Source organism: Ptychodera flava, chromosome 22 (assembly GCF_041260155.1).
Source record: "Ptychodera flava strain L36383 chromosome 22, AS_Pfla_20210202, whole genome shotgun sequence".
Taxonomy (NCBI): Eukaryota; Metazoa; Hemichordata; class Enteropneusta; family Ptychoderidae; genus Ptychodera; species Ptychodera flava.
In genome coordinates this window covers 13077343-13099892 of record NC_091949.1, presented here as the reverse complement: position 1 = coordinate 13099892, position 22550 = coordinate 13077343, and the positions used below count along the sequence as shown (strand labels likewise).

General features: G+C 36.0%; 1 protein-coding gene across 1 annotated transcript in view; it reads right to left on the bottom strand.

Annotated features, from left to right (window-relative positions):
- Nucleotides 1-209: 209 nt before the first annotated feature.
- LOC139122724 (BLOC-2 complex member HPS5-like) overlaps nt 210-22550 on the bottom strand; it is a 39587-nt gene continuing 17246 nt past the window's right edge. Inside the window, exons 11-14 of the mRNA XM_070688384.1 lie at nt 19628-19793; nt 18204-18283; nt 6806-6882; nt 210-4835 (exon numbers count right to left, since the gene is read on the bottom strand). Of these exons, the coding sequence (XP_070544485.1) occupies nt 4768-4835; nt 6806-6882; nt 18204-18283; nt 19628-19793 (391 nt within the window). The 3' untranslated portion in view covers nt 210-4767. The remainder of the gene's footprint in view (nt 4836-6805; nt 6883-18203; nt 18284-19627; nt 19794-22550) is intronic.

Here is a 22550-nt window from a genome sequence, read left to right as displayed (position 1 = left end):
TCTTGACATTATGAAAAGATCAAGAGAAAGTAACTGTGCCCTTTTAAAGTCACCTTCAGAAAAGCATTAGTAAACATTTAAAACTGTTTTGAGGTATGTATCACTTTAAAGTCTTGGTTTTGATGTGAAATAACTGGAGGAAACATTTATGATAAAAACTATGATTCCTCGATATTAACTAATCCAATGAAATGACACTGATGCAAATATTTACATGTTTTGAATTTCTCTTTATTGCACTTTCACAGTACATATGATAGTGGGGGTTCATATCATTCCATATCATACTTGCACAATGCATATCAAATACCATCATATTGCATGGTACATAACAATTGTATCACAGTGCACATCTCACACCCATGTAATATTTCATATATTGTACAAATGTGTTTAATTTGGATCAAAATTCTAAAAAACCAACCCAACCTCAGTGTTACGTGTTCTCGGTAACAACAAAAGCTCTTGCATTTTTGTACACATTAAGAAATTGTATCATTTTCAGAGAGGCACAATGGTAAGATCAATCAAGTAGGATGGAGTTCCTGTGATTGCAGTAAACCCTGGCAGCTCTGACAAATTCTGATTTGTGAGGAATACTATAACAGGAGCTTACTTTGTCAAAGTGCCTTATGAAATCCATGATGAAAAGAAATCTGCCATACATTTATCTTTGGCTTCTATTTGCACAATAATGCTTGAAGTCAGATGGATGTACAAATAGCACCATATATCACACCCATGACAGAAGTAAAAAAATACCGCAATTATATGGTGTCGCTCAAATTTGATCAGAATTGGTACATACCAAAGATCAACAATAAGTGTTATTTCTATCTGTTCAGTGCAGGAAAATTATACGTTGATGTTATGACAATTTCTGCACAGTACAACCAGAAAAACAACAAGAAATATTTAAACCAGAAAATTAAGAATGACAAAAGTAAATAAGGTCTGAAACTTTAGATACTGAAGGTCAACTTTAGCAACATGCATAGCAGAGAATCTTTCTACCATGGATGTACAAAAATAGACATCCATATGGTTTCAGCAGATCTGTTAATATGTCACAGTTCATAAACAATGACAGGAAATGAACAATTAGCTGTTTCAGTTACTGCTACCACTCCCAAACATAATAGGTACCCTGCATACAAATAGGTTAAAGGTCAAAATCCTCTTGTTCAGATGTGTGGGCTGATTCAGTTCACTGCCACCACTCCTGCACACTTGCAGTATTTCCCTTTTTCTTACCTCATTTGCACATTTTTGACACTGATGTGTTCATTTGAACAAATTCACATCTCAACCCCTACATCTACCTGTACACCAAATACTGAGACGGTAGCTTTGGCGGTATGGGAGTCTTTGTGTGTGACGGACATACATCCGCACACACCCACAAATATACAGACATACAGATGCCACTCAGACTCATCATATAAGCTCTTTTTGGTATTTATATATAAAACCAAATATGAGCTAACAATCCATCCCTGGCTTACCTTATCCTGAATACTACTCAGCAACAGATCTTTGCTTTAGTTTATGAGTTGTTTCAATCAACAAAAGTGTGAATACATTTACATTGTATTTTCAGTTGGTGCTGTACAGTAGTTTAATGCAGAGTTTGGTCAAAACATTTTAATTGTAGACGCTGTGCATTGGCTGTGAAGGGCCTCAAAGATTATGCTAATTTTTTTTATCTAATTTACTGTAGGCAGAATGTTTTAGTCATATTTTTATCATATTACAAATTTCTTCACATTCCATTAAATTCTCCTAACCTGACACATGTCTTGTAATACTCATGATAAGGAGGACATTCTATTGGGTGTGTTAATTACCCTATATGTTCAATTTGAACAAACATACACAACATCCATGATCAAAAATAATTCCAGTAATTTGTTGTATCATTGCAATTATCTTCTGCTAAATTGATGTCAAGTTTTTACACTGCTTATAGCAATTATATGAAAATGAAAGCTTGAAGTTCAAAATACTGAGACCTTTTCTTGCAGTCTACGCAATTTTTCTGCTGGCTTACGAAGAGCACAAATAAATGAATGAATGAATGAATGAACGAACTGACAAACGAAAAATGTGTTGCCAATAGCCTTGTTGGCATGGAGACTCTCTGAAAACAAGATTCTGTACTGCTTATATGTCAGGCAGAAGAAGTACTGTATATTATATTTTAGGACACAACAAGTCTTTACAAATTAAGTGAAAATGAGAAACCCTTTAGATCAGGCAGGAAGACATTTGATAAGAAAATATATACAAATTCAAAACTAGTTATCAAAAGCAAGATGTTTTCAAACTGTCGCCTATGTTGATATGTGAAACAGCACGGTAACATAGAACTGAAAAATATGTATGTGCAGACTTTTTCAGAGAAAGTCCAACAAGCTTTGCATTTTAAAAGCTTGCAGGGATTGAAATTCACAAATAAGTTTCATCAGCCTGGTGGGAAACTTTGTCAAAAACTTACAATTGCTCATTTTAGAAGTGAAATAGGTTTAGAATAGAAAAAGTCATCGTTGATGACACAGTCCCCACTTGTTAATGGGTACTTTGATTACAGGTCCTCAGAGAGGATAGAGTCCTCTTCATTAGGTCTGTGATAAAAATACTTTTGAATAAATTCGCTTGATACATGTCTGAGTTGTAGTTCAGGACATGAAAAAATCGTAATAATATGGCCGCCTGGCGGCCATATTGAATCGTATCACAAAACAAATCGACGTGAATATGTATGACATTGGTCAATGTCCTTGTACTAAGTTTGAATAAAATCCGTTGAGATATGCCTGAGTTATGGCTCTGTACATGAAAAAAATCGTAAAAAAATGGCCGCACGGCGGCCATATTAGATCGTATCACATGAAAAATTGACGTGCATATCTATGACATTGGTCAATGTCCTTGTACCAACTTTGAATAAAATCAGTTAAAGAATGCCTGAGTAATGGCTTTGTACATGAAAAAATCGTAATAAAATGGCCGCCTGGCGGCCATATTGAATTGTATCACAAAATAAATCGACGTGAATATGTGTGACATAGGTCAATGTCCTTGTACAAAGTTTGAGTAAAATCAGTTGAGAAATGCCTGAATTATGGCTCTGTACATGAAAAAATCGTAACAAAATGGCCGCCTGGCGGCCATATTGGATCGTATCACAAAACAAATTGATGTGCATATCTATGACATTGGTCAATGTCCTTGTACCAGCTTTGAATAAAATCGGTTGCAACATGTCTGAGTTATGGCTCTGTACATGAAAAAATCATAATAAAATGGCCGCCTGGCGGCCATATTGGATCGTATCAAAAAACAAATTGACGTGCATCTGTATGACATATGAAGTAATCCTTGTATCAAGTTTGAATGAAATCGCTAAAGGCATCTCTGAGATATCTGCGTGAACGGACGGACGCACGGACGGACGCACACACGGACGCACGCACGCACGCACGGACATGACCAAACCTATAAGTCCCCCCGGACGGTGTCCGTGGGGACTAAAAACACACGTTTATGAAAGTTTCCAAAAGGTAACATGTAATACAAACTTGTAATTTCCTTATCCTGCCATTGTTTTAAATGACACTATCTCTGTTTGCAAAAAATCAAATCCAACAATTTTAATTACACACAGAGGGTTGTCATTTTGCCTAAGGTTCTGAAACAGTTATCGTTGCATTACACATTTAAATCATGACATTTCTCCTCATGAAAGCCTTGAAGTAATGTTAAATTTTGCAGTAATTCATCACTCTGTGCATTTTAGCGATGATTTCAAGTTCCCTGGGAAAAGGTTTGTATTTTCTTGGCTTAACCACTAAATACCGGTACTTAGTGACATAAATATTACGGGACTTCATTAAATATTTTACTGAGCTGAAGGTAGTTTGTTCCTAAAAAATGAAAGACTTCAACTTTTGCTTAAAGTTTCCTCAAGCAAACTGTCAACCTTTCTCTTTCAAAATGCGGGGGGGGGGGGGAGGGGGGGGGTGTCACAATGCAAGTAGATGGTACTAGAGAAACAAATTGCTAAATATTTACAGATTGTGAATTTCAAAATGGCTGCCATCCCTGTGTTACTCTATGGGAAAATTAAAATTCCCGATTTTTGCAAAACTAAGCCAGTGAAAACTGAGGCGTATTCTACCTTAACCCTTTGAATGCTGTAATTTTCTCCCGCCAAAATTTTATTGCAAAATTTTACCAACTTTCATGAACTTTTCTGTAATTTTTTGATAATTTTGGACCAACTGGACATCACATTTCATTAGCTACAGTTTTTTCTCAAAATTTTGGCAAAAGTCTGAGAAAAATTGACTGGGGTTTATTTCATAAAGGAGACAAAAATAGACTTTGGCGCTCAAAGGGTTAATACATTTATAAGTGCTTTTTTCCATGAGCATGCCCAGTTTTGGGAACATTTTGGTCAGTGAACTATTATCCTTTATTGTTCAATGCCATCAGCCGCTATAAAGATATCAAAGACAAGCATTATTGCCATCTCTCTCTAGAAAGAGAAATTCCACAACACTGTAACGTAAATGCTCATGTACTGCCATCGCAGCAGATAGAAATACAAAGGTATCCCTATCTTGACAGCAAAATACCATATACTGGCTTGCCACATTGATGACCCTCTTTCCTGATGAAAATTAGTTGACAGGTCCCTTTAGTGAAGTGAGGAATGTTTCACATGTCTGCCTATCTTGATGAAGAATAATAAACTTGTCTCCCTTAGTGCGATGAAGCATAACACACTGGGCAGGCTTTGCTCGGAAGACACCGTTTATGGAAAGCATGTCCTAAAAACAACAGAAAAATATGAAAATGGTAAAATGAAAACTATTTATTGTTGCCAAGGGGACCATTATGCAGTTTGAAAGTCACCAAAATTAAACACTGAATTCTTTGTAGCTAATAGTCCCTGTCAAATCAGAGGTAAAAACTTTTCAACAAGAAAGTTAATAGCACTGCTGATATTCTCAGCCATGGTACAGAAGATAGGAAAAACTTATTAATTTGGTGACCAACCTTCCCAGAAAGATACAGAAAAAAGTTGTAGAAATTATAGTGCTCGATGTGGAAAGCAGAGCGTTACAAATAATAACACAAATTACTTCAAGTACAAAGTAATAATATCTGTTACTTAGGTTTCATGCATCCTGCAATCTTCAGACAGATGAAGATTGCAGAATGCATATATGTCATAATGTCATATATATCGCAAATGAGTTATGGAAATCCGCACAAATAGATGAGCTCTATTTCAGGCATGATGACATACCAAATACCAAAAGACACACTTGTCATTGTCAGCCTATACATGATACTGACAGAGACAACCTGGTATGCACGCATTCAAACACACTGACCATCCAACACACTATCATACCTCCTGTAGTCACATATTCTGATAAAAAGTTGGAAAATGATGCTATGTTTTCATGTTTCTGGATTCTTTTTATTTTGCACTGCCCTGATGGAGTAAAATAACAGCACAGTCAGGCTGGAATGATTCTGAGATTTCAATTAAATGTCGCAGTTATCAAGTGACGTCAGTATTAGTCCAACAAGCCACAGTCATCCTAAGTAACGAGATTATGAAATGCATGCAACACTTAATGAGGACAGTGTACGATCAGACCACTCATTAGAGGTGTAACAATGTGTCTACAAAAACCAAGTACATCCTGCCAGCATGATATAAGGACTACACAAGATATTCCCAAGAGAACTAATCCTATTATGCCATTTAATCCCTGTAATGACAAATATACCCCGCACCCCCAGCCTTCTCAATCATCAGATACAAAGACAATGGTAGAGTAAAACAGTATACACTACTGATTGATGAGTCTCTGGCTGTAAAATTTATAACTATTGTCATCAAAGTGAGGATGATAGAAAATAGTTTACAACTATGGAATACAGCAGTTTTTAAATCTTTCAGTCGATTGGCATGCCACTATTGAAGACTGCTGGTCAATACTCTTATAAATATTATCAGTTTCTCGAAACTTTCAATGACATTTGGAAAGAGAAACTGCATAAAAAGTGTACAGTTAAAATGTTGTCCCTAATGTGCGAAGTGATAACAAAATCACAAAACAATGAGAAAATACGCTCTTATGGCACTGTGTGAGTTATTGTCTGATGAATGTATCAGTTTGTAAAATTCATTACATAGTCAGAAATCCATATGAAATTGAATATCATTTTGTTTTCAAAGTTTTGGAAAGCTGCATCGAAAGGGAAATACTACATCAATTCTCAAAAGGTCCTTGACTTGTCTTGTAGCTTGAAATTTGTCACCTGGGAATATGAGCTTAATACAATGAATAGTAAATATTACCATAGAAACAGCTATCCCTTTAGGAAATATTAATATTTCTCACTATTTTACATCTATAGCAGTGTTTTCTCTCAACTGCGCGATTGCGCAATTACGCATTTCGAGCCATTGCCTGCCCTGGAAAAGTTAATGATAGCGCAGAAATTGCGCATAAAGCAAGAAAGACGTCCATATATTGAGAGCGACAACTGTGAATCAACAGTGACTGCCCCCTAAAATGTCATGTCTGCACCCAAATTTTGGTGAGCAGGGCACAAGTGCCCCTTTTAATGAACATGCGAGAGAAAACACTGCTATAGATTCAAATGTAACTATAAAAGGAAGTAGTACTTGGCCTATACAATATTCATATTCAATAACATTTCTCAAGGATTACACAAGAAAATGGGGTTTACAAGCTTGATACTGGTGAAAACTTACCACACCGTCCAACAATAACTGAACAGTCCATGTGAAGATCCAAGCGAGTCAATAACAAGCCACATAAATGACATTCACTGCAAATAAACAGAAATACCAGTAAATTTGAAGAACCCGTAACATAATGTTGAATTTTTCACAAGTGAAAAAAACAACTTTGAAAAAATAAAAACAATCGGAAAATCGCTGTGTTTGTGGCAACAAGTTTGCTTTGTTGATGTAATACATAGGTACATAATTAAATATCTTTCGAGGACTTTAATACAATGAGCATATTTGTTAGCCAACATGATCACTGAAATTGTTTTTGTTTTGGTGGTCTGTGTCTAATTACCTAATTTTACTCTAAATTTTCTCTAAATCACACCAAATAACCCCTTTGAGAGCCAAAGTCAATTGCTGTCTCCTGTATAATTCTGGACACCATGACATTGGCACTTTAGGCATTACTGGATAATACTGTTCAGTTCTCTAAATTAGAGTCTGATGTTAGAAAGTTTTAAGAGTGCTGATGCCCGACATGCTGTTTTATCAGATAATATCCGATAGAATCTATAACATCTTCTAACTTCTAGGTTAGAGTCTAATATTATTAAAGTGGGTTGGTGGAAAATGCCTATTTAAAATGTTTATCGTCTAAGTTAGAATCCAACATTAGAAGGGTTTGGAAGTGGCCAAAGCCCGACATGCTGTTTTATCGGCTATTACATCATACCAGTATATTGATGGTGCAAATACAGCGATTTGATAGGTCGAGTATTGGCGATATACCACAGCTGGCATACGCGCTAGCTCACAGCTTGAGGAAAATTCCTTTTACGACGTTCACCGCCAGAATTTCAATATACTGTTATGATATAATAGCAATAAATCACACCCAGCGACAGTATACCATTCGATTTCGACCATTTCACTTCATATATGCACTCGCTATCGCTCATGCATATGTCGTGTGTCGTGAACTGGTCACAATCTTGTTGTATACCATAGCTGGGTGTGCTTTATTGCTTAAATATCGGATAAAGTTGAATATATCTAACTTCTAGGTTAGAGTCTAATATTATTAGAAGTGGGTTGGTAAAACACGTCCAAATCACTGTTTTATTGGATAATGTTGATAATATTATCCATGTTAGAGTACACCGGTCTCGTACTCCTGGAACTCTCTAAATTTGACAATCTTATATGAATTGTCACCTTAACCCTTTGACTGCTGTAATTTTTCCCACTAAAATTTTAATGTAATATTTTACCAATTTTTGTGAACTTTTCTGTAATTTTTTTCATAATTTTGGAGCAAATGGATATCACATTTCATCGGTTAAGGTTTTTATCAAAATTTTGGCAAAAATCAGAAAAAAATTACTGTGGTATCTTTTCTAAAGGTGATGAAAATAGACTTTGGCACTCAAAGGGTTAATACAATATGACTCACACCATTTCTTTCTGGTTCAATTTTATTTTAGACCTTTTCAATTATTTTGCTTAAAAACTATAGCAAATAGAACGTGATGTCCATATGGTCCAAAATTGTTGAAAAAATTACAGAAAAGTTCATTAATCTGGTAAAATGTTGCACTAAAATTTTGGTGGCAAAATTACAGCACTCAAAGGGTTTATGAACTGAGAGAGAGCCTGCCTAGATAAGAAAATTAACTGTGTAGTGATATAGCATGAGCTTTCAAAAACACACTCAGTCTCCTTCATCAGATGCTTGGGCTGGAATGAAGCAACCAATTTAGAGTTATAAATGGTGATAACCAGTGATAAAAGTGAACAAGTAGGTATGAAAATCAAACAAAGGTGTCAGACAAAGCAGGTGGATGAAAAAGCACACTGAACTCTGAAGTTGTTTGTTACGTGCCAAACCCTGCAGTCCCTTGAGACCTATGTTTACATAGTCAAATTTGGTAATGTTTTCAAATTCTATTTTTGCTTTCATTTTTAGCTCACGTGTTCACACACGTGGGCTAATGTTATAGCGATGTCTGTCTGTCCGTCCGTGTGTGTGTGTCTGTCTGTGTGTCTGTTTACATGATAACTCAAAAACGCCTGAACAGATTCAAGTCAGATTTGGTAGACAGGTACCATATGCTACTTGCAAGAACTGATTAGATTTTGGTTAGTGTGGCTTGCATGTTAATGAAGTTATGCAATATCATTATTTTCCGTACAATGGTTTCCCTATGGAGACGGTAATGACAGTGTAGACATATATCAAGAAATACTGCACAAAATTTCATGAAACTTTTCACAGATGACAATCTCAGAACATTATGATGGTACTGTGAGTGTCATGTCAATTATCTGCTCATTTGCATATTTAATGAACTTTTGTATTTAGTGACATAACTCTGAAATTCCTGCACCAAATTTGATGATACATGCAACAAATATTGATCTGATATATATCTAATTGTACTGAGAAGCATTGGCCAGTGCAAGTTAATAAATAGCTGATTTGCATATTTTATGAAGTTTTGTAATTAGTCATATAACTCCGAAATAACTGCACCCAATTTGATGAAATCTGCTGCAGATACTGATCCAACAGATATCTAACTGTGGTGTAAAGCATCTAGTACTGTGAAGTTAATTAAGGGTTCATTTACATATTTAATGAACTTTGTAATTAGGTATATAACTCTGAAATTATGGCACCCAATTTGGTGAAACCTACTACAGATATTGCTCTGATAAATATCTAACTGTGCCATAAAACATTCAGCAGTGTCAAGTTAATTAAGGGTTCATTTGCATATTTTATGAATTTTGGAATTAGTGATATTACTTCAAAATTACAGCATTGAATTTGATGAAATGTTCTACAGATTTTGATCTGGTAGATATCTCATTGTACTGAGAAGCATTAAGCAGTGTCAACTTAATAAATGGCTCATTTACATATTTTATGAAGTTTAGTAATTAGTCATATAATTTCGAAATAACTGCACCAAATTTGATGAAATCTGCTGCAGATACTGACCCAACAGATATCTGACTGTGTTGTAAAGCATTTAGTAGTGTGAAGTTAATTAAGGGTTCATTTACATATTTAATAAACTTTGTAATTAGGTATATAACTCTGAAATTACTGCACCAAATTTGGTGACACCTGCTACAGATATTGATCTGATAAATATCTAATTGTGCTATGAAACATTGAAAAGTGTCAAGTTAATTAAGGGTTCATTTGCATATTCAATGAACTTTGTAATTAGTGATATTACTTTAAAATTACAGCATTAAATGTAATGAAACGTGCTACAAATGTTGATCTGATAGATATCTAATTGTTCCATGAAGCATTTGGCAGTGTCACGTTAATAAACAGCTTATTTGCATATTAAATAAATTTTTGTAATAAATGATTTAACTGTGTGAAAGTTGATTAAACCTGCTACATATAGTGAAATAACAGATATCTTATTGTTCTAAGAAGCATACTACTATTAAGGATGATAAATACCAAATCAATCATTTTTCTGTCGAATTTTCAAAATTCTCTGAGAATACGCATTAAAGCAAGGCCTATCATTGAGATGTGTCGCTAGTTCAAGATAAGTAATGGTTTCCGTGTAATTCACGATTTTTAAAAATAAAAACAAATGCACGTGGCTATCCCATGTCAAATCGGGAGGTTTTGTAAACATCGTGGACACATTTGCATCTCAATTTGCATAATCCATCTTGAGTGACACAACGTTGCGTAATTTATATAGTGACGCTGTTGGGCTTCTCCAAACACCAGGATTACTCCCGCCTGTCAACAATAAACCGTAACAATAATGTTTGTTGAAGCACAATCCCTCCGAAGCCTGGTTCAATAAGTCAGTTTTGAAATACAGAACTGTTTCCGCTCAAAACGCATTGCGGCCAAAAACTACGTGTTTTACCAGTATGTTTCACGTCTGTCCATACCCTATAGACTGTAAGATATGACAACCAAAACTGTTCTCCATCCAACTTAATATTACGACCGAAACCCAAAACTTCTGTTAACATTTTACATGTGTTTCAACACGCAACAAAGTTCCACACTAAAAACATTCTTCGATACTGCTCCTAATGAAATTAGAGCCGAAAAAAAACAACCAAAAACCATGACATTTTCTGGTATATAATGTCGGTCAGTACAATGTCTGACATTAAAAAACTGTTCCCAGACTCCCAACCTATGATGCCGAACATCAAATTATAATGTCCGTTTCTGATTATATTTTGTATACCTGATATAGTCCGACATCCAAAATTGTTCCTGCTCCGAAATAATTGTAACCGAAAAAAAACCGAAACATCTTTTTTCTGATGCAGTGATTGTTTTAAACATCGGTCAAACTCGGTAAAGTTCGCGTGGTAAGCTTATATATACTGTCCTCAGTGCATCTGAACGTAATGAGATTAGGGCTGAAAAAAAGGAGGTACGGTGGCGCAAAGCTATGTGTTCTTCGTATGTAGTAATTTCTCCCCGACTTAGAATTTCTCTCCGACTTTAATATGTGTCAGCATTCAATGTTAGCGTCGCATTCAATTGTTTCTCTCTGACATGTGTGTCCGCATTCAAAGTCTGCATTGCAGTCAATTGCGTCTCTCCTACATGGGCGTCGCAGTCAATGATTTTTGTCACCAACACATGAGGGCGCTGGCAAGTTTTGGTGAGCGTGACCCTCGCTCCATGACCAATGATTGCATCCGGAAAAAGTATCACTCTTTCAGTCTTCGTGATCTCGAAAAGCTCATTGATTTTGAAGGTAAGTGACAAAGTTATTCATTGTATTGTAAGCTTATGGGGTTAATGATCTAGCCACCGTCTAGCAATGGATATATATTGGCAGCTGTGGTACAGGCTGCCGTTTTACATTCGGACGCTCATGTGGGACCCATAGGATGCGTCCATACTGGTGAGCAGTATACCCCCTTGGTTAATTAAATTATATTATTATAGTAATCACAGTGAATGAAGATCACATCCAAGTACCTCACCAAGAGTTTCAGTGTCGTTGTATTTTGAAAATGATTGCGATGTCATACAGTTTGAGTCAATCGGGCAACATCCCCCCCCCCCCCCCGAACTTGTATTCCCCGAAATTGTGCGCAAAAAAATACACTGACCTCTCCTCGGACCGATCGGGAAATGTTGCCGGGTAACACACGTCGACTTTTCTACATGAATGACCTTGCTTTGGTTTGTAATTTCCACCGACTGACCGGAGCTAGGAGCAATTCAAAAACAAGACCACGGACCCTTATTGGCAGACGTTTGCAGCATATGCTTGTACCAATGATCAGATGATGGGTCAAAGGCCATCTCGATTGTATAGTATCACAGAGTAACATCATAGACAGAGTGGCAACAGCTATTGTTTAAGGCGTGAAGCAGTTACGTAAGCAATCCATGTTTGCCTCGCCTCACGAAGCTCTTGGCTCTCTTTTCGAAGAGTGCCGACCATGCACCCTTCGGTAATTTTGGATTTTCACCAATTGCTAAGCTAAAGTTTGTGTTGTTGTTGTCGTGTGGTGCTGATCGGAATTGATGTGCTGGCAAAAATGGGAGTGTTTTGAGCTTCAGGAAAGTGGGTTTTACCGTTTTAAAAATTCCTCTCATATTTTTATGAATATATAATGAGTGTGTTTGAACCAAATTGAAAGTCTTTTATCGATACTGTCTGGTTTTACTCAATGGTTTACGGTCAGTCATACCGTCTTTTACACGTGCGTCAAGAAAGGACATGTTTATGAAACTGCTGGCGTGTTATGTTTTGATTGGCGTGAAGCAGTGTTTCTGGCCTGAGAGCTCACAAAGTAACTATGGTTGCTATGCGACTGGCGGTACGATACCATCTCGTCGTATGTTTCGCATAATCTCGTGTAATTATCAACCACAAACAAAACCTCCAAAAAGTTTAACACCTTTGAAGCTCATTTTAATATGAAAAGCCAATAGTCTACCGAGATGACCATGGAACAAAGGGCATGCAAGTGTTGCCACTCTGTGATAGTATGCAATAATTTACAATCCAAATTCGTGTCCATATAATCTTTTTAAAATATTTCCAATTTTTGTTTGACGCAATTTTCAAGTATGGCAAGACTTTTATAGGAACATAAACCAAACAAAAATACAAAAATAATTACATTAACTCGAAAAATTACATCATCGCCGAACTTGCCATTTTAAATCGACCACTGGTTTATCGCATAGATGAACTCAACCAAGCTGAGAAATACTGCTGGCCTATCCACTGCCCTCCATACCTCAACGCAACGGGCAGCAGTCGAGAACAAACGATGCCATTTCTGCTTTCAACATGTCAAAGGTGGTGATATTTTAGTGTTGAACCGAAGTGCACGACCCGTATTTCATTATTTGTACAAAATTAACGTTGTGGGTTTTTAAGGATAACGCATTCTGTTAATATCCCCGTGGTCACAGACTCGCAATAAACTTTAAAAACAAGTTACCTTTGTAACTCTCCGAGACCTGCAATCAAATTGTTGTTTGACTAAACGTGAAATGTCGGCGTATACATTTTACAAGCCAAAAAAAAGACAGATAAATACATTTACACGAGCCACACAACAAAATGGTTTTCATCATACCGCTCCAGACAAGGCCACGTTCAGTGATCGTTGTCTGGCTCAGAACACACTTACAAAGCCAGAAAAATCAGACAGTAATTAGTAACTCGTTTTTTTTAACGGCACCGATAAGTTCAGACTGTTTGCTACAAAGTTGTTATGATATGTGACCCTTCAAAATAGTGGGTCACAAACTTTCCTTTGATGCAAAGGTGCGTAGAGATTTACATGCATGAATAAATGACACCCCTAGTGAGACAAATTTTTGGCCAGTCTACAGCCTAGAAATTATATGGCTAAAAACTTAGGTTGTGTGGCTGGGACAGTTATCTCTACATAATTTAAATATACATGTTAATGGAGATTTATAATGAGCTGTTTGTTGAAGGCATGATAAAGTTGCTGCGCTACTCGTCAAAAAACGGAAACATCAGTCGGTACCAACCATGGAAATCCTAATTATACATGTAAGCTTATATCTCGAAAATACCCATAGTTATGGTTGTAGTAGGAGGTTGAACTCGCCGCTTTGCGGTATTTGACGTCTTTTTCATCATTTATTAGATTACTTCACAACTTGTGAACGAACAATTAGTCCGATAGTATCACGTCTACGTGGCGTTGCAGTGTTTATCTAGGGAATGCACGCACGCTGATTTACATATGAATTTCGGACACGCACGATTACAGTAATGACTGCTGACGTCATTGTTTTTGCCCGCTGAAGCCATTTGCTGTAGCAACGTGCCGAAACGAAGGCTCCAAAAATTGGTAGTTTTCCGCGATTTATTTTATTTTCCTCAGACGTTTTCTTTGAACATCTGTTATTCCTGGTTGACATTATCACTAGATAACAAAATATGCTCGTTTTTAGGTTAATGCATGTTTAATTATCAAACGCCATGGCGTTGAAGTAACAAAAGAGTTTTTTTGCATTTTTCTCGAATTCAATGTGTGAATGAGGTGGCTTTCTTTGGCACCTTGTCAATTCACGCTCACAAACACTAACTGCTTGAAGTTCACGCTGTCCATTGGAAACATAATGAACTCAAAATCCGTGTCGGGGATTTCCTTTATGTGCTTTTGTTTTTTTTGTTATGCGCTCTTGAAGGTGTTAGACTAAGGTGCTTTTCAAGGAATTGTCACGCCATATAATTTGAATGGAGACGCCGAGAAAAAATCGCAGACACGGATTTGAAGGGTATTGTCAAGGCTTGTCAATGAACAAATTTCAACCGGAAAGCTTGCAGTGTGTTCGCTAAAGGAGGGGAAAACCGTTTTCTTTGGAAGGTTCAGCAAAACGCTTGTCACGTGACTCTTATGCAAATAATGACCGTGTACTGTGCTTGGTCGGATTTCTCTATAGCAGGGCTTTCAGAAAATATATACTTTATTGGGATTTGGGACTTCTTCAATTGAGAAAAAAATAAAAATCTGAAAGTGTCTAAAAAGTATTTATCATCCTCAATGAAACTGTTGTAAAACATGTGAGCACATTCAGTTCACATCTGGTTTTTGAAGTTTCCACTTGTTAAGGTTGCAACACCTGAAACTGTTAATACAATCTCAAGGTCTATTATATGTAATAAACAATCATTCTCTTAGTTTATGGTATCTTACATTGAAAATCAACAACTTACACCTTTCTGTACCTTTTTATGGTCAACATCAACAGCCAACATATACTACATAAGAGTTGGTCTATCTCAACCTAGAGCTGAAGGTAAAGTAAATGCTAAAAAAATCACACCTGACATTTAGAAAATGCATGTCGCAAAGCTTCCAGTCTCATTAAGTTAGGCAAAAAAAATTATAGGTTTGTTTCTGGTCATTAACATGTGGCAAAAATGATGCGGTGACGCAATTTTTTTCAATTTTTTTTAAATTTTTGGTGGAATTTGATACATTATTCCTTTTTTCCATAGGGGAAAAGGAAAAACAGGAAAAAAAAGAGTTGACGCGCACACTTTGAAATGATGCGCGCCATGACCAGAAACAAATCAAATTTTTTTTGGCCTTATATAAGCCTCTCTTCTCAGATCAACTTATCCCAATCCCCTTTTTATATTCAAGCACAGTATTAAAATTTGTACTTAAATTCTGCATGTCGGCAACTATATTGGAATGCGTCTGATGACATCATTCAGTCATTCCAATTTATCAATGAAGTCTTTGCACACATGTGATACTACGTATCAAGCCGATACTAATCTTGGGGTGAATTCAATGAACAAGCCATAACTTTAGAATCATAAAATGACATTAATGCCACAAAGGATTAGCCACTGAGGCTTAAACTATATTGATGCATTGTAACTTCTAAGCATGCTATTTTTAATACGGAGAGCCCGCCCTTGACCGTAAATATTACGCAGAACATGGGAAGAAGATCAAATCAGTTTGAGGTTCCAGAGCAGTCTGCAATTTTACGGATGAGTGAATTTTAGGCTTCAAATATCATACATTTGGCCTTTGTACCCTTTGAACCCTTTGAGTGCCAAAGTCAGTTTTTGTTGTCTTTATAAAATATACCCCTTCCCAGTCAGTTTTTTCCAAAGATATATAAAATTTTGATTAAAAACTGTAGTAGATGAAATGTGATGTCCATTTGGTGCAAAATTATCGAATAAATTGCAGAAAATTTTATGAAAATTGGCAAAATGTTGCACTGAAGTTTTGGTGGGAAAAATTACAGCACTCGAAAGGGTAATCTGACAGTGAGTTGATTCCCTAGAATAGTACTACAAATGTCCGAAAAAAATTAGATATCTTTGAACTTGAGTATTGACAGTGCAATGCTAACAGCTGACATCAAACCAAGATGTTATAAACTATAGGTGGACACCCTGTCTTTCAAAGAAAGTATTTGCCAGTAAAGTGGAATCATGATCTGACAAATGAGAATTTCAGAATTAAAGCTATCAAACTGAGGAACAATAAATATCAGTTTTGAAAGTTACAAAAACTGCTCAAAACAGCATGCAATGGTGAGCAGAGATCATTTCAGGGGAGATCAGTCTACATACCAGAACACAAAATGGCACCAGGTAGATGCATTTGGAACAATATGCTGCATTATTATTACCAGATTATCTGATTATTTAAATCATAGTGATAATAACCAGTTGCCATGACCATCATACTATTAAACTTCCGACAGCTGTCTATTAAAAGCATTTCAGAACTAGTGAACTCGCCCAGAGAGGTGAGTTCAATGTGCAGATAATGAACATCTTGTTCAGATATGTACATGTACCATTAGGCAAATTATACATGACTACTATCCCCCATACAGATTTAGACTTGGTGAGCATGACCTATTAGGGGCTAATCAGCCATACCCGCCACGTATATTCAGACTTGGGTTTACTTTTCTTGTTTGAAATATCACAGTCAAACAGTCAAAATTAATAAAATTACTTGTAGTTAATAAAGATGGTTTGGAGTTGAAATCTTTATTTGAAATATCAAGGTCAAAATTAATAAAATAAAATAAACTGTTGCACAAAGAACCCCACCCCTCATCCACCCAGGGGACTGATAGCTGTGCCCTGTGCTCAAACGAAACTTTGTAGTAGCCTAACTGCTTTTTTGTAGTTAAGAACTTATTTTAAGGCAACAGGATGTCTAACATTAATGCTCCACAAGCTGTTTCTTTTCGCTATTTTTTCAGAACTTTTGTTTTGTGGTTTCCCTACATTTCTGCATTGAATCCCTGAACTGTAATTTAATGCCAAGTATTTAGCATATCAACACAACCTATATGAGTATAATCTACATTGTTATTGTTGGCAATTGTATTCAAGTCCGGACTAAAATTCATTTGTAAACGATAAACAATGATCACTGCACACATACAAGCTGTGTTGACAAAAAGAATACTGGAAATTTAAGCATGACAAACGGATTAGGGTCAGACATGATATTTGATATACAGAAGCAGAATACTGAAAAACTTGCCACAAGTTACAGCTTATGTCCCTTTAACACCTGATCATTACAGAGGCCTAGCGGTCATTACAAACAGTGAGAGCGGCCATTTTACGTGTTTTGTGAAAGGTGTCAAAATCATTGGGCTGTTCTAACATTTGGGAATAAACATAGAGAACAGTAGTGGATGTTTCTGTGTGGGGAATAGTTGGAATGTTGCTGGCCCTTCTTGTCTTGCCTAGGATAATTATAATTTCCTGTACATTTTCCACAGTAAGAGACAGATTCACAGTCACAGCTCTGGTCATTTATGTTCTGTCTGTTTATTCTGAAGCAGCTAAGTTCCAGTAAATTGAACAATTTTTGGCCTTGTTCTCTTTACTTCTTCTTTCAACTGACCAGAATAAACAGACAGCTTACAAGTAACCAGAATAAACCAGAAAAAGAAACAGACAGAATAGAATAAACCAGAGTTATGACTGTGATTTTGTCCTTGTCTCATTTCATGATTAACAATATGATCATGCATGAGTCATCAAGAAACGTTCAAAATTAGAGAAACAAGTTACCTGAAATTAATTGAAATTTGAAATTCTATATGACTGCTATGCATTGTATTAATTCTCAGAGTGAAAATAAAATTCCTCAGATTTCCAAAGAGGAAAACTTATTTACTTCATGGGTGCAAAAATATGAGTTCATAAAAGCAACAGACCAGAAGCATCATGAGTGTCTAAAAACTGAAAAACTGTCCCACGGGGCATTCCACCTTGAATTTCTTTCAATTAAAAATTCGATGTCACTATTTATGCATTTGTGCTCAATGCAACAACAGCACCAGCAAAGCCCTAGGATGAAGCTAGATGAAAAATTGATGAGGACTTCATACCTGTCTATTTGAACCAGAACTCCGATATGAGTATCCGCATCTTCCAGTGATACATCTAAGGTTTCCAGTGTCTGCTTACACTGTGAAGGCAGATGTACAATAGTTAAATTTCCAAATAACAAATAAATGGAGAAGACCGTCTCCACTGGATGAAACTAGTAGTGTCAAGACACACATGAAATTAACTTGAGTGATTTCCTGTTCCTAAGTTATCATGCCAGAGCTGTCCATGTAGCTTTTCCTGAGTGAGTTAAGATACATGGATGGAAAACTCTCAATTGCAGACCATAAAAGACAGCTTTGAGCTGAATTTCAGAATCTCCCACACCTGTGACCGCTGGATTTGCAGACAACTGTCACCATGATGAATGTATGCATCTTGTTGAACTTTGACTTTCTTCATCCGTAATAGCCGAGAATTTTATTGTGTATATCGTATAGTCTGGCACAAACACTGTATTTAAGAAATCATTTCAACATGACAGATTGCTTAATGGGAGAGTTAATTAGTTGTTAATTGGTGATTCACCTCCAAATACTGCAACTCTTTGAATTTGACTCACATTAAGAGTACAAAACCGCCTTTCTACTTTATATAATTATCATTACATGTATGAGACTCAAACTGCATCTGTAGAGACATGTTTCTCACCATACAAATGTTTGGCTTCAATTTATGGTTTTTGTCCAAAACAATATTTAGTCCCTTACAATAACTGATGCGTTTTCAACATGGCATTAGATAGACTAGGCCAATGCTACACAGACACATGTCTTCACAAACACTGTGGTCTGACTCTTTTGTTCGACTCAGTTGATTGGCTGTTTTGTTCGCTTATTAACGATTATCAAGACATTAATCTACCATTGTGGAAAATTTACGCAATGGCGGTATGATGTAGATCCATGGTTTATGCAAAGATATCTTGTCATGATCAGAGAAGTAAGCACATCAGAAACTCTTACATTTGCAACTGTTTTTCTTCATTGAGATAAAAATCCCAATTACTTACACTGTTTAGTCAATTAAATCCACTGTTAACTTTAGGGAAAATATGAGAACTAAAAATACTGAGACTCACAAATGTCCTCATTTCAGTTCAACTTTGTCGTGACAGAGGTATCTCCACTGAGATCAATTTCACTATTTATTCTATCAAGTCAGGTTTTAACTTGACAGATAATGTTGACACTAAAAATAGTGAGCTTTATAACTGATCTCATTTCAGTTCACCTTTACCATCGAGATACATGGCTGTTTCTCTTTCTATATCAATTACACCCAAAACTACAATTTTTCTGACAAAAGACTATTCCAGCCATTGTTCTACAGTTGCGTAACAAAAAATCATATCAAATAATATCTATAAATCATGATGATACATTCTCAATTTGTATTTCACTCCCGATGAAAAGATGCTTACCAAAGGTCGCTGAAGATACACATTAGTATCTCTCTCAGGCCCAGTAAATGGTGCAAGTTGCTTCATTTCAGTCAAAGCATGGTTCAATACACTGCTGTGTACCACATTCACTCGCTTTGACCAAAGATAGGAGTCAATTTTCTCAAGCATACAGTTTGCCAGATCCCTGTAAAGAAAAGGTCAAATTACTGATTGATACAGAAAAGTAGTAATCAGAACATGTGTTTTGATTCATCACTTTTCCAAATGACAGTAATATTGTATACAAGGATAAAATACATCTGACAAAAAAAAAGGAAAAGAGAGTCCTTGGATTTTAATTTTGCCAATTTTGATAATAGATCAATTTTGATTTGGCAGTTTCATTTTAAAAAGCAAAAGGTAAAAATGATGAGACATTGTATTGGAAAATGTTTTGGGTGAATGAGTCAACTCAAATTAAAGTCAGAATGACACAATTTGTTGAAAAGAATATTTCTCTGAAAATTCAATCTTTTACAATCCAAAAATTAGTTATTTATACAGGCTTTATTGAAAAGCCTTCTCTCCAGGTAAAAGCACCAATGAGAAGTTGACTTCTGCCTAATACTGAAAGCAGATATGAAATCAATAGAAATTTCAATGTGACACGATAGCAGTAAGTAATTAAATGAAGAGAATTTCAAGGTATATGGAGACAACAATACTTGTACATGTATCACACAAAAAAGGAGAAAAGGGAATTTCTACACATGGGGTTCTTCAAAATGGGGTTACAATGCCTTTATCCTTTACTTTTCCCTGCTCGGTCGATCAGATTACTTTGAATCTGCCCCTCATTTCATGGAAAGGTTTGATAGTTTCCTCTCTAACTAGATGTGACTATATTTAATATGCAGGGAATTCTGAAACCATCATGGCATTTGGCTAAGAGTGACCACAGAGGTTTTCAAATCGACAGGCTCGTTGAACAGAAACTATTTTTGTTGCCAAAAGGTTAAATTCTTACTAGCCTTAGTACTTACTGTAGATGTAATATGGCTTTTTTACTCTGTATTATGCGTCTGTCAGCTCTAGACATAAATTTTAATCCATCCAATAAATTTAATATCAGAGAAAAACTTGATAGCTAAGATTTGAAATATTTTTGTAAAAATCAGTGACTATTTAAACTTAAATGTATACTGTAGTCTAAGTATGGCTGTAGCATTCAGTGTTGATATTAGGAGTTACAAAGCACATGAACATTGTAGCATCAAGCATGAATTTCTGCAAAAACACCCCCACAGGCACTCATCACTAACTCAAACTGTCAATGGACTTGCCCGCAAGAAAAATTAATCATTAGTCAAGCTGGCATGAGGATTCGTGCCGCTGAATGTTTTAAAATAGGAAAATTGAGCTCAAGGCTACTGTGGTGGCCTATGGGAAATTAATTAGTGGTCTTGTGCCCACTGTATTCAAAGGCGATATACACTGGTAGAAAATGGTTTGGACTCAGAGTACAGGGGTACAGTGGATTAAAAACTATGCTGATTTTATGGGTGAATTTAAAGAGCTTGGGAAAGACAGTTCTATGGAGAATATTAAGAAAGGTAATATATCATGCTATTCCGTTAGAAAGGATGTTTAAGTCTGAGGACAATCAACGAAAGTCAGAAAAAAATAGGTACAAAACCACAAAGCTTCAAACAGAATAAAAATCCACTTAAGGCAAATTACTGTTCCTGTCACAGATACTGTGAATAATACAGGGAAAGCAGTCTATCTGCCATCGATTAAAGGAATTCAATTCTCGCAAATATTGCCCGAGGCTATTAGAAACATTTGATCTTCACAAGGATGTGAATTGATCAGTTTCTAGAAAGGAAGAATGCCTGAATTCTACGAGATCAATTTTCAAATGCTTTATCTGAAGGTTGATTTGCCTTAAGATCAAGACGATGACAGATCTGAAGCAGTAGTGGCTGCACTGATTATTTCAGCAGATGGTCTGAAAATGATGGCTTCTCAAAATATATAAACGCCTATAATATAATCTGCCATAGAAACACAAGATATTTTTGAATTTGAAACCAGTGTGGTGATTTTTTAGCACACCATGAAAAGGTTTTCAGAGGCTTTATCTGAAGATTGATTTGCCTGAAGATCAAGACAATGACCGATCTAAAGCGGTAGTGTCAGAACTGATTATTTCAGCAGATGGTCTGAAAATGATGGCTTTGTAAAGTATATCAACACCGATAATCTTCTGTAGAAACACAAGATATTTTTTAATTTGAAGTCAGTGTGGTGATTTTTTCAGCACATCATGGAAAGGTTTTCAGTCATTATTGGGACAGCAAAGATGATTCATATTCATCCTATAAAGCTGTTTTTTGGATTGAAAAATTTCCCTATTTGAGGTGTCATGCAGCAATCTGGTTGACCAAATTATTCAAAAATCACATTGAAATGACTCTTAACAGCTTGTTAAGTACATGTGCACAAGTATTTTGGAGATAATGGTACTTGGAACTTGTCACTGTACCGGTATGTACAATTTCTTTTCAGATAAACTGCACATTAAAGGTATACTGTGACCTGTTCCAATTTTGCCAGTTACCATGGAAAGAGAAAATCTAACCAATCACAGAGTTTAAGCGGGTGGCCACTTTTTAAAAACAGTGCCCTCACATGCGCATTTTGAATACCATATATGGGCATATTTAGATTACAGGTGACTGTATACCTTTGATCTACTGGCGTATTAGACATAACATGTTCAATCACAGTCACTCAACAAAGTGACCTTGGTTCAATGCTTTGTAGACCATTAAGGAAATTTTGTAAAACATGCAGGTTTGTCCATAGAAAACTTCAATATGAATGCATACTGGCCAAGAATATGCATTTGGATTCAGATATGTATGAAATATGTAACAAACAGTATCAGTATAAACTT